We start from the raw sequence: 12911 nt of genomic DNA, 5'->3' as shown, positions 1-12911 counted from the left end.
ATTAAAATCATCATCACAGCTTCCACCTCTCTAGACCTAGTATGCCCAGTGCTTAAGTTTATAACAAACTCCCCAAGTGATTCTAAAAGAAACTTCTTCCCCTTGCAAACTACCACTGCAAATACTGGTAAAAGGCAGCCTATACAACTGTGGTTCTCATCTCTGTGCACTGCTGGAGGAACTTTGTGAACACACAGGCTTTTAAAATATAGAGATTCCAAGGCCCTGCCACCCTACTGCATCATAATCTGTAATGGTGGTACTCAAATATCCAACTCCCAGGTGATTCCATGCACAGCCAAAGTTTGGAAACAACTGCTTTATAACCTTAGGGATCTTAAGAGCTGCTGCTCTCAGTGACCAACAGGTCACCAAAGAACCAACATATGGGTGCAGTATTAAACTGGGACCTGCAAGGATAAAGAGGGGCCAAAAGGGTGTGGCCAACCCTGCACAGTCCTTTCTGTGATGTGGAAATCACAGGGATGGAAAGTGCATCTACCCTGAGAAAGATATTACGGTAAAGTACAGAAAATAATTTCCTAAGGATATAGACCTAACAGTACTACTCAGCTGCTCGAATCACATTAGCAGTTACAATCAACTAACTGCCTACCCCACTCTCTGCAGAGCTTAATACGTTAGACTAGAAATCACAAGTCTCAGAAGACCTTAGCTTTACATCAAGAGGCCCCAATGGTTCAAGAATATGATTTCTCCACTTTCAATAAGCCAAACAGCAAAGTCCCAAAGTAAAGCAAAGTAATTAGCGAGAAGAGACTTCTGATCATTACAAGAGAAGTCTGATGAAGACAACTGCACATATTTTTGCCATCAGTGAGATCTGCCTTCAAAACCTTTCTCCAGTTAGTTACCAGTAATATCAGATTACTTAACCTCTCTAAACCCATTTACTGATCTGTAAAAAGGGCTCAAAAACTCATTAAAATTTAAATGAGACAGTATTTGTAAAAACAGAATTTTCAATCGTTTCCTTTCCTCCTTAGTAATCTTTATAACCCTCATCCACCTTCCTTTAATTTTAGTCATACAAATAGTTTATACATATCTGTTAGTCCTTACCTCAATTGATTGCTATTACATATGAGAAACACATGAGACATACTTGAATTTTGTTCCTCCAAAACTAGCATGATGCTTAAACTCCATCTACTGACAACCCATCGAAAACCCATCAGGGCCTAGATTCATACTAACTTCTTCAGGACAGACTTTTGGTATTTTTTACTCTCAGGTAAAAAATTTTTACTCCACTAGAGTAATGGCTCTCAAACTTTAAAGAAGGTAAGAGGGTTGCCTGGGTGCCTAGGTGGATTAAGTGTCTAACTTCAGCTCAGGTCATGATCTCGGAGTCCTGGGATGAAGCCCCATGACATCAAGCTCCCTGCTCAGCGGAGAGTCTGCTTCTCCCTCTGCTTGTGTTTTTGGATGCAGCTCTCTCTCAAATAAATAAATAAAATATTTTAAAAAATAAACAAATAAAGACAGTTAAGAATTCCTAGGGAGCTTGTTTAAAATACAAATCCCACCTCGCACCAACAATTTCATAATTGATAACAGGCAAGGATTCTCAATGGCTAATGCCAGTAGGTAAAAGGTTGCTAGGAAACAAAACACTGACGCGTTGCCAAACTATGACCTCACAGATTACTGATTGCAAAGGGGAAAATGTACCTTTATACAGAAAAATCTGGCAGTCAGGATCTTAATTAGGAGATAAAATTTAGCACCACTTATAGTGCAACAAACCAGGTACCATGTGCCTACTGATACAATGCAAATAAGAAGTAGGAAGCAGTATTTTGGGCACAAATACGTAGCCTGAATAAAACCAAGCACCTAGATACACCTTCAAGTTTACCCAGAAAACACGTAAGTCAGACAACACTTGGAAAAACAATTAAGCAATCCAAAATACAGAACATAAGAAAACTGGCCTAGACTTTGCAAAGTCAATGTCATGAGGGAAAAAAACAAAATTAAAAGAATTGTTCTAGAGTTACAGAAACAAAAGTAATGTGTGAATTTTTACTAAATCCCTGTTCGGAGGGGAGAAAACCTATAAAAGAAATTGTTGGGGACAAATGGGCAAATGTGAATATGAAGCAGCTACTACATGATTCTATAAAATTATGGAATAATTATTGAATTATTGTTAATTTTCTTAGATGGGATAATGGTATTACAGCTATGTAGAAATATTCTATTATTTAGTATTTGAAGTATAGAATGGTGAAACCTCATATGTTACAACACAAACACACGCTGACAGATATCTATGTTAATTACTGAAACCAGGTAGATGGTAACAGGTGTTCAATATACTATCCTTTCTACTTCTCTGTATGCTTAAAAGTTTCCCTAATGAGGGGCGCCTGGGTGGCACAGTGGTTAAGCGTCTGCCTTTGGCTCAGGGCGTGATCCCGGCGTTATAGGATTGAGCCCCACTTCTGCTATGAGCCTGCTTCTTCCTCCTCCACTCCCCCTGCTTGTGTTCCCTCTCTCACTGGCTGTCTCTATCTCTGTCGAATAAATAAATAAAATCTTTAAAAAAAAAAAAAAGTTTCCCTAATGAAAACAAGAAAAAATACACATTCCCTGGCCCAACTCCCTAAGACTTTAATTCCTTAAGCATGTAGTGTAGTAAGCCCACAAATCTGCATTTCGACTAGCCCTGGGCCTATCCTACAATACAAGATGTTCTCTGACCACTCTAAGAAACACAGTTAAAGAAGAAAGTAGAGTGTGTCTGCTGTCTGGAAGGGCTTGGGTTCTTAATTCCCCGCCAGCTCTATTTTATTGGCAGGCTTCCCAAGCCATGGATTTGGTATCTTCCTCACCTTTGCCATCTTTCTTCATGTGTCCAGTGTATTTCAGATGGACTGAAAAGGGGCATAATGGTTAAAAGAGAAAGTTTCTATTTCATGTACATATGATTCCTTGAGAGCATCTCCCCAAGGTAAACAATAATAATCAACTCTACTTTCCTTCCAAGAGTGCTATAAAGAAAACTTGCTTACCTTTCTGTGAACTGAATATTCAAATTTCTTCCTAGAAATGGGTAATGAGCATATAGTCCATGCTCTATAAATTGAAAACCAAAATAAAACAGAAATAGCGTCCTCACAATTAAAAAAAAAAAAGACCAAAATATCTCAAAAGCTTTGATCACAACAAACTAAAAAGCTTTTGTACAAATAGGACTACATCAAACTAAAAAAGGCTTTTACATAGCAATGGAAACCACAAACAAAATGAAAAAACAGTGGGAGAAGACAGTCACAAATGATATATCCAATAAGGTGTTAACATCTAAAATATATAAAGAACTCTTACAACTCGACAGCAAAAAAGATATAAACTCCAATTAAAAAATGGACAGAGGACCCGAATAGACATTTTTTCCAAATACACACACATAGTCAACAGACACACAAAAAGATGATCAATTTCACTAATCATCAGGGAAATGCAAATTAACCACAATGAGATATCACCTCACTCCTGTTAGAATGGTTATTATCAAATAGAGAAGAAAAAAACAAGTGTTGGTGAGGATGTGGAGACAAGGGAACCCTCAAGCACTGTTGGTAGGAATGTAAATTGGTGCAACTACTGTGGAAAACAGTATGCAGGTTCCTTAAAAAATTAAAAACAGAATTACCATACAATCCAGCAATTCCAGTTCTAGGTATGCATCCAAAGAAAACAAAAACACTATGAAACAAAAACACCTTCAAAAGACATACGCATCCCTATGTTCATTAAAGGATTATTTACAATAGCCAAGATATGGAAGCAACCTAAGTATCCATCAATAGATGAATGGATAGACAAGATGTAGTGTATTACGCAACCATAAAAAATGAAATCTTGCCATTTGCGACAACATGGATGGACCTATAAGGCATTATGCTAAGAAGTCAGTCAATTATTTCACTTATATATGTGGAATCTAAAAAACAAAAGAGAAAAAGGCTCAGATACAGAGAACAGAGATGGACAATGTAGGTGAAGAGGATTAAGTGCAATCTTCCGGTTATAAAAACATGTGACAGAGAAATGTAATGTACAGCAGAAATATCAAATTACTCTGTTGTATACCTGAAACTAGTGAAACACTGTATGTCAATTATTCTTTGATAAAAGTTATTTTAAAAACTGGTATTTCAAAATAAAAGTGATATACAGGAAACTTTGTTAGCAATATGCAAAATACCTTAGGATATAGTGGTTTGTTTTAAGATGTGTTAAAATAATGTAATATACCAAGATCTACCCACATTAGACATACAGAAAAATCTAAAGTTAAATCTTATGTAGAAATGTATCAGTGTCATCGTAACAATATTCAGTGAGTCCTCCAAGCAAAACCCAGAAATACATCTGGAACCAATAAGTACCTATACCTTAATCTAAGAAAAACAAAACCAAAATTCACTTGGAATTATTTCCTAAAACAGCTCCCAACTGACATGGAAGCTATCATTAAAAAAAAAAAAAAAATTTACAAACACTAACTTTTCAAAGTTAGAGAATACATATCAAATAAGAGGTTCTTCCCCAATAAAAAAATTAATCTTAGTAAACAATTCAGAAAACCTCCAAAATATGTAACTTAGATATATGCATTGCTTTAGCTTAATCTAACAGTAAAAAATTTAAAACAGAAGATTACCAAAAATGAGCACTTTAAAAGACTAATTTTAGCTGAAATTGTAAATTCACAAAATTAGCTAATAAACCAGCATTAACATATTCCTCAGAAAGTCTAAACTTCGATAAATTTTAACATTAACTGAAGATATAAAATGCCTCTACAGGTAGCAAAGTTATTGAAAATAATGAGAATGTGTTTCGTACACCAAAGTAACACATAGTAAAATTTCAAAGCAGTTCCTGGGAAACCTATACATTTTTAAATTTTTATTTATTCCAACTACAGCATGAAATTTTTCCTTTAAAACTTCAGAGTGCTAATATCTCTGGTATAATAAACTTTTTAAAATAGAAGAGACCTTAAAGATCACTACCTTCAACTCCTCATTTGATAAATATGAGAAAATGAAGGTCAGAGACTTTTTTAACTTGCAGAATGATGAACCATGATTTCTTAACTCCAGTGTTCCCTTTATACCATGCTACGTATGTCTTGACCTTAAAAAAAAAAAAATCTCCAACAGCAATAAATAGTGGATTGTCTTTAATCAAATACCAAAAGTCACTGAACTTTTAAAATGAGGCTATATGCTCAGGACATTTTTTTAGATTTTAACTTTCCGAGACAAATAAGAAATCCAGAATTCTAACTAGAAGAGAATGAGTAAATACAACATCATGGGGAATAAATTGTTAGCCATAAACTTGTTTGCAGAGAGAACACTGTAAAAGCAACCAGCTCAGGGTGAAAATGGCAACATGTAAGGCACAGTTTATTGTGCATTCCACAGAATCTTTGCAATAGTCCAGAATTTATCAGTTATATAAGCCTAACTTTGGATAAAGTTTGCAAAATCAAAGTAAATAATGTTAAAAGACAGAAGTGAACTACTTGTGACTTCTGACACAAGACTTCTGCCTATTAGATTTCCAGAATGCTAGACTTCTGTCCTACAGAGTCTGATGCTTTTTGTTTCTGGATCATTCTGGAAATCCTATCCTTCATCACTAGTTGCAATGTTACTCAAAGTATGCCATTTTTTTCACCACCTTCCCTTGGAAATTCACAATAAATGTCAAGTTTTACTGTTTCTAATCTCTCAAAAATGAGAAATACTCTTCAGAGATGGCTCTCTTCATAGCCAACTCTCCTTCAGGAAGTGGTTCTTTATCTATAAATACATAACTCCCCCTCATCATGTATTTCTATGATTTTTCAGGTGGTGGGAAGGGGAAAGGATAACTAGATAAGACAACCTTATGCTGTTATATGTCCTTTTTTTTTTCTTGGATGGTATCAAAGGGTCTTGCCCACTGCAAAATTAAAAAATTATTATCCTACATTTTCCTTTAGGTTTAATATCTTCTGTTTACATCTTTAATTCTTTTAGAATTTTTGTTATATAAGGTAGAGATCAATTCTTCCCCCATTTGGGTAGTTGTTTGCCCCAATATAATTTGTTAAATAACCTCTTTTCCATTCATGGATTAGAAATGCTTCATTATCTATCTGCTTAATTCCCACAAACCTGCCTATTCACTTCACTCTTTATTCTGCTTCTCTACCTATGTGCCTAATTCCTCTGCCAGCCACACATTGTTCTAATTATTGACACTTTATAGCACACCCATTTTCTGATTTTTCTGATAAGTCTCAACATTTTTCCACAGGATTTTTTGATTACACAAATACATTTACTTTTCTCAGATCAATTTTTCTTAAGTTTACCGTCAAAAAAAACCCCACTGGGTTTCTTTTGAACCAGAAATCCATTAAATGTATAGATAAAATGAAAAAAATTATTTTAAAAATACTGAGATGCCATCTAGTAATAAGCAGATATATAAAGCTACCAACACACACACACGCATACAAATACATGTATACAATCTTCATTTGACTGTGACTGGTACTCTGGCTCCATACAAATAAAATTTCCTAGTTTGTAAGGTAACATTTCCTTTCCTACATCACAAAATCTTAGAGCTAGAGAAACATTATGGATCACTTAGTCCAACACCTCTTGTTAAGTCCAGTTATGTGTACCTCAAGCCTACTTGCGAATCATTTCAAAATTAAAATTAATATACCTTTTACATGCAACATAATCATAAAAGTACTACCTGGATCACACACAAGGCAAAGAAGTGGGCTACATTTACTTTCAATTTAGGAATCCTTTAGAATAAGATCCATACTCAGCTCAAAGAAAAAAAAAAAAAAACAGAGTACCATTAAGTACATACACTTGCAACAGCTCCAAGTACTTTTTCACTCACTTCCCAAGATAAATCTTTTTTGTTACAGTGTGTCCAGAAACCAAACTTCATAGTACCACATCATTCCATTCCCAATTGTTCCACCATATTTATTAAGAACACAAATCCAACCACAATCTTCAAATGGAATAAGCTGAAACAATTCTAAAAGTGTTTCTCAGGCCTGGCTGCCCATGTAATCACCTGTGGAGCTTCCAAAAATAAGCTTGTGTGGGTCCCACCCTGGGACCTTCAGTATGTTCTTCTTCTTTTTTTAGAGCTATAGTAGGTTGTATTCTCAACCAGAGTTAAGAACCACTATTCCAAAAGATTCAACAAGAACAAAGGCCCTTAATATGTCTAGTATCCCTGTATCTTGCGGGGTCGGGGGTGAAGGAGTAATGAAAAAGCATTTTCACCAGCCTAGCAACATTTGATGCTGATTCAGAGAGCTCTATGCCTACATTATGCCAGTCTTAAAACAGAAAAAGTTGGGGGGGGGGCATGGGTGGCACAGTCACTTAACCATCCAACTCTTGATTTTGGCTCAAGTCATGATATCAGCATTGTGAGATGGGGCCCTGTGTAGGGCGCCACACTCAGTAACGACTTTAGTAAAGTTTCTCTCTCCGTGCCCCTCCCCATGCTCCCTCACTACCCACCCCCTCGCTCTCAAATAATAAATCTTGAAGAAAATAAAAATTTGGGGAAAACAAAGTTTTTGACGGTTCACAGATTTGATTGAGTCATTATATGTGAAACGCCTTTTTCTTTTTTCTCCCTTGAAGGGAGAAAACCCTCCACCCCACACCATCTCCCAAAAGAAAGGACAGCTGATATTCACTTTAAAAAGAGCTAATACTATTAAGATTTTACATAAATTCCTCTTTTACTTTGTGAAATAGAAGGGTGTAAACACATCCTGAAAATAAACAGAGAGATTAATGATCTGGCTGCAGTATCATGACATGAGATGAAATTTCGGTCAGAGAACTGTTGCTTCACGACTGCAGAGAACTGCCAACACATTCACCACCCTCACCACCAAGAGTAGGGTGGTGGTAGCACAAAAGCAAAGGCCAATACACCGAAGGAAAAAACTTACATACAACAGTGCAAATATGCAAACTAAATCAAACTGTTTCTAAGGTCTAACCCTCCAAGAAAATGATCACACTTTCTAATAACAACACTTTCACTAAACTGAAGCCTGGTGTGACTCATATTCCTGTTATGAGTGACTCATATACCTTCTATCCCTGGGAAAAGCACCTGAAAAATAGAGCACATAAAGCTACACTGTAAGCTACATGCTAAGTAATCAGTGAGGGTAGAGCATGCATTAAATAGACCTTAATCACACACTAACACTCTGCAAAAGGAGGTTCACGAAACCAAATCATCCTACAGACAACTATTCTTCCATGCTCCAATTCTGGCCTAGCCAAAAATATTTTCTTATATTCTTTAAACTCATTTGGTGATACAACTATCAAATATGCTCCATCTCGACAGGCAAGGCATCACCCAGAAGTTCACCACCTTACTATCAAGGAAAACTAAATTCTCTTAAATAAGCACTGGGATTTGTCCTGGCAAGAGTCAGATAACTTTACGCTTAAAAAAAAAGGCATGTGAAGAGACAGTATTTATGGTTTAGTGGAATCAGTTTTAACATAATACAACTTTCCCAACCTTTTTTTCTTAGAAATGTGGCCCAAATCAGTGATATAATTCGTAGGCCTTAACCTTTCTGTCATATGACCACATGAAATAGCAAAATTTTAGTAGCAAACATAATTAAGGGAACAACTGTAACCCCCAAAAATCTGCAGATGAAACTCAGATGATGTACGGTTATACACACTGATAAATAACTGTTTACCAAGAAATTAAAACCAAAACAAAGATAAAAACCATTCTCTAAAGCATTTCGTATGAATGATCTGCAATACAGGCCACATGCCTAGCAGGTAGTTAAGAACAGACCCTACTCCTCAAGTATTTCAAGCAAAACCAGGTTTCCGAAAAAAATGGAAATAAATAAAATCCTTCTTCAGCAAATATTTCTTCTGAAGTATAGCTATGTTGGAATAACAACTGAATTCACATACCTTTGAATACTTTATACTTTCAAAACTTCATGAAATATTTAGACATAGATGCTAATCTTGAAAAAAAAAATTAAACATAGTAAAATCACAGGCATCTTTTTAAAATGTATTCATATGCCACTACCAATCTTGAAAGTTCAATAAAGATCCAGGAAAGAAATACACTACCCTATTTCAAACAACTATAAAACCTAAATTTACACTTAAAATGTACTTTTCAGTTTGTTCCAAAATCTGGACTTCTTACTTTGCCCAAATACAATTAAGATTGAAGTCAGTGGAGGGAAATTGTTCTGCCTAAAAAATTCGTTAAACTGAACTCTATTTCATTATGTCCAAAAAGCTTAACTGCTAATAAATATCTAGGATGGATTACATTAAATCTCTCAGGAACTTTAACTGACACCAAGATTCTGACTGCCTACACTTAGGAGTCAAAGACAGGGAGAGACAGGGGACTTTGGCTTCTTTAGAAGAAACCTAGTTACTAAATACATGCTGTTAAATTTTACTAGCATTTCAAAACCCTTCTCCTCCCCATTCTTCTTTTCCCTCTGCCCCTTCATTCTTTTGCATCTTACCAACCTACAAGAAATCAAAAAAAGTATCCCCAGTATCAAACACACTACATTTGATTCAATATGGATTTGGGTGTTCAGAGATGTTTTTAGATTTAGATTTCAAGTTCAAAACATGTTTCAAAATTTTACTTGACCCCAAGCTACACTCAAAATTGCCAAAAGTTAATCATTTTTCCCCTATTTTATCCCCCTTCCCCCTTCCCCCTTCTTATAAAGTTACCAGCAGAAAACCAATTATTTGCAGACAAATACAGCTAGGGAAAAAGAAAAAAGGCTGCTTGGTTCAATCTAGGAAGACCAATAAACAAGCCTGGGAGCACCAGGAAAATCAAGAACCCCATCCTGAATTTGCATATAAATTCTATAGGACAAAGTTCTTGCATTCATTCTCATGATTTGATGTAATTCAATCCCATGCTTTCTGAAACGTTTATATTTAAAACTCTGAAGAGAGATCTGGACAAACAATTCAAAAGACAATTTTCACCTCAGTTAACCTAAGTACATTCCGGCTAACTGAAATACAGAGTACCTAACATCCCCTACGAAGTTGGGCAGTCTAGGCAAAATGTCTTCTCACAGAAGCAATGTACCCGAAGAGCTCTGTGTAATTTATCTTCAGTTAAGATTGTTTCTCTTGCAAATGTTTACCTACAAACTCAGTTTCCAGAATACACTCAAGCTGATTTAAGTTGGAGGGCACTGATTTATCAAGATTTTAACGGGATCATTTCCTTAGTTGAGCCAGTTAAGGTTAGTAGCCAAAAGAACATCTGCAAGTGGTTTTTGAGGACTTACCAGGCACAGGGGAAATTTACAAAAGAGAAAAGGGCCGCAGGGCCACGCTTGGGGCTTGTGTAAACATAAATCACCTACGCACTGTGGCCTGGCTATAGAAAACAATGTTCCTCCAAATAGGTATCCAGGTGGCTAATTGACTTTCTGGAGGTGAGAGTTAAAAACAAACGCTTACACCTACCATATACTACACAATTTTACCTGTCACCAAGAAAAGGGCACGTCTAATACAGGGGGGAAAAAGTCGTTTTTCCTTCAAGGAGGGGAGAGGTTTGGAATCATTTGCAGGGGATGGGATTGCAGGAAGGGGGGAGGGAGCGTGGAATAAAGGAGTGCTAAAAGGAGAGGCAGGGCCCCACACAGGCCACTGCGGAGAGAAGACGGGGGAAGAGGGAAGATGTCTCACCGGGGGACGAAACCGAGTGCAAAACCGGCTGGAAGAAGGAAGGTTCCCCCCAGGAGACGAGCTGGGGTGCAGATAAAAAGCGCTAACGGCTGGTTACCTTGGGATACAGGGGAAAGGGACATCGGGAATACAAAGGTCTACAGAGATGTGAGGGAAGGAAAGGATGAGGCAGGGTATCGGGAAGTGCGAACCCGGGAAGCAGACAGACAAACAGCGGGACTGGGGCCTCCCAGGGCCAAAAGGCGTGGCCAGGAATCCAGATCAAACGATGGTCTTTTTGAGACGACAGGGGAAGTGCGCGGCAAACCCCTCCTTCAAGACCTCCGGCCGGACCCGTCCGAGGGGCCCAACTGCGAGGCACCTCGAGGGTGGAACGCGCTCGGAGGGCTCTGGCCTCGCCCGCGGGGCCCTCCGCAGGGCCGACTGCCCAGGCCCCCACCCCCACCCCCGCAGTGCTCTTACCTCCACACCTGCCCCATCTGCAGCAGGTGGATGACCGACTGCCAGATCCACACGGAGAGGCGGCACAGGCGCTGCGCCCCCGGAGTGGCCGAGACCCCCACGCCCGGGCCGCCGCGGGCCGCGCCGTGGCCGTAGCCGGCCCCCATCATGGGGGGGCCCCGGCTGCTGAGCCCCTCCACGGCGCCCAGCCCGCCGCCCGTGTAGTCCTGCACGAACCAGCGGAAGCTCAGGCTCTGCACCAGCAGCGACGGCACCAGCACGAAGAAGAGAGTCAGCCCGAAGAAGCCGTAGTCCCCCTTGCGGTAGTAGTCGAGGGCCAGCCACAGGTCGGTGCCCACGTCCCCGAAGAAGACCAGCAGCGCCAGCACGATCCACAGGCAGTCGAGCCACGGCCGCTCCACCTGCGGCGGCGGTGGTTGCGGCCGAGTGGCAGGCGTCGGGGGGGGGTGGTCTGCGCCGGCGGCAGCGGGCGGCTGCAGCGGCTGGTCCCCCCCGTCGGCGGCGGCGGCGCTGCGGCGCGGCTTCCTGCCCAGGAGGGAGCGCAGGCAGGCAGAGCGGCAGCCCCAGTAGCACGAGGAGGTGTTGCAGCAGTGGCAGATGTGCAGCGAGCTGCTTTCGCCGGGCTCGCTGCCGTCGCCGCCGCCGCCGCAGCCGCCTCCCCCGGGCTCCCCGTCCTCCTCGCCGCCGCTGCCCACCGCCTCGTCCAGGTTGTGCAGCTGGGCGAAGCCCACCCCCACGCCACCGCCATCGGATTTCGCCGCCATCTTGACTCTCTTCCCAGCTCCGGAGGTTGGGGGGGAGGGACGGGTGGGGGGGGGGAAGAAGGCAGGGAACGGGGAGGGGGGAAACGAATGGAGAGGAAGGGGGGCGGGGAGGAAGCGGGGGAGCAAACGAACGAGGGGGGAGTGGGCCAGGGAACCCCCTCCGCTTCCGGGTAGTTGGCGTCACTTCCGGGCGAGCCCCCCAATCGCACGGCGCCCGCAGCTCCCCAGCCCTACCCTCCCGGCCAAGATGGCCGCCCTCCTGTGCCTCAGCTGCTGGGCGGGGGACCGGGGGGTTCTCCCCGCCAGGGCTCCCCTTCCCCTCTTCCGTTGACCCCGAAACCCATCAGGTTGACCCCTCGGCGTTTCTGAATCCCGCTGGGCCGAGTGATGCGGTCCAAAGTGATCCCTGGAGGGGGCAGTGCCAGACGTTTTGGGGTCCCCTTCCTCAGCGTCGCAGCTCACAGCTTTCCTCCTGGAGAAACGCCCCCTAACACCCTCCCGGCTGCTGGTGGAGGGGCGGGACCTCTGAGGGAAGGGGCGGAGCTAGTGCAAAGCAGGTGATTACGTGTCACTTCCGGGAGATAGGATGACCTCATTGAGTTGTTAGGCTCCCCCCCATCAAAATGGCTGTGTCTCACCTCTTTGGTTGTTTTGGGTTTTTTTTTCCTCTCAAAATTCTGTCTTACTTTTTTCTTATTTGGGGGTCTTGAGAAATTACATAAGTCAGTTTAGTTTCCCACATACAACTTACTGATTCTCACTTGTATTTGGACACCTCTTTCCTCTGTTGACCCCGATTTTCTTGTCACTAACAACTTTACCATCTCTAGTAATAAAGTTTCCATCA

General features: G+C 40.9%; 1 protein-coding gene across 2 annotated transcripts in view; it reads right to left on the bottom strand.

Annotated features, from left to right (window-relative positions):
- XKR6 (XK related 6) overlaps positions 1-12582 on the bottom strand; it is a 91031-nt gene extending 78449 nt beyond the window's left edge. For both annotated transcript variants that reach the window (XR_015726538.1, XM_087866596.1), the window contains exon 1: positions 11301-12582. Coding sequence is in view for 1 of the 2 variants with exons in the window: in XM_087866596.1 (XP_087722722.1) it covers positions 11301-12064 (764 nt within the window). In the remaining variant the exon portion in view is untranslated. The remainder of the gene's footprint in view (positions 1-11300) is intronic.
- Positions 12583-12911: the final 329 nt, after the last annotated feature.

Source organism: Ursus americanus, chromosome 13 (genome assembly GCF_024610735.1).
Source record: "Ursus americanus isolate L20-20 chromosome 13, mUrsAme1.1.p, whole genome shotgun sequence".
In the NCBI taxonomy this organism is placed as follows: domain Eukaryota; kingdom Metazoa; phylum Chordata; class Mammalia; order Carnivora; family Ursidae; genus Ursus; species Ursus americanus.
This window is presented reverse-complemented; position numbering and strand designations above follow the sequence as displayed.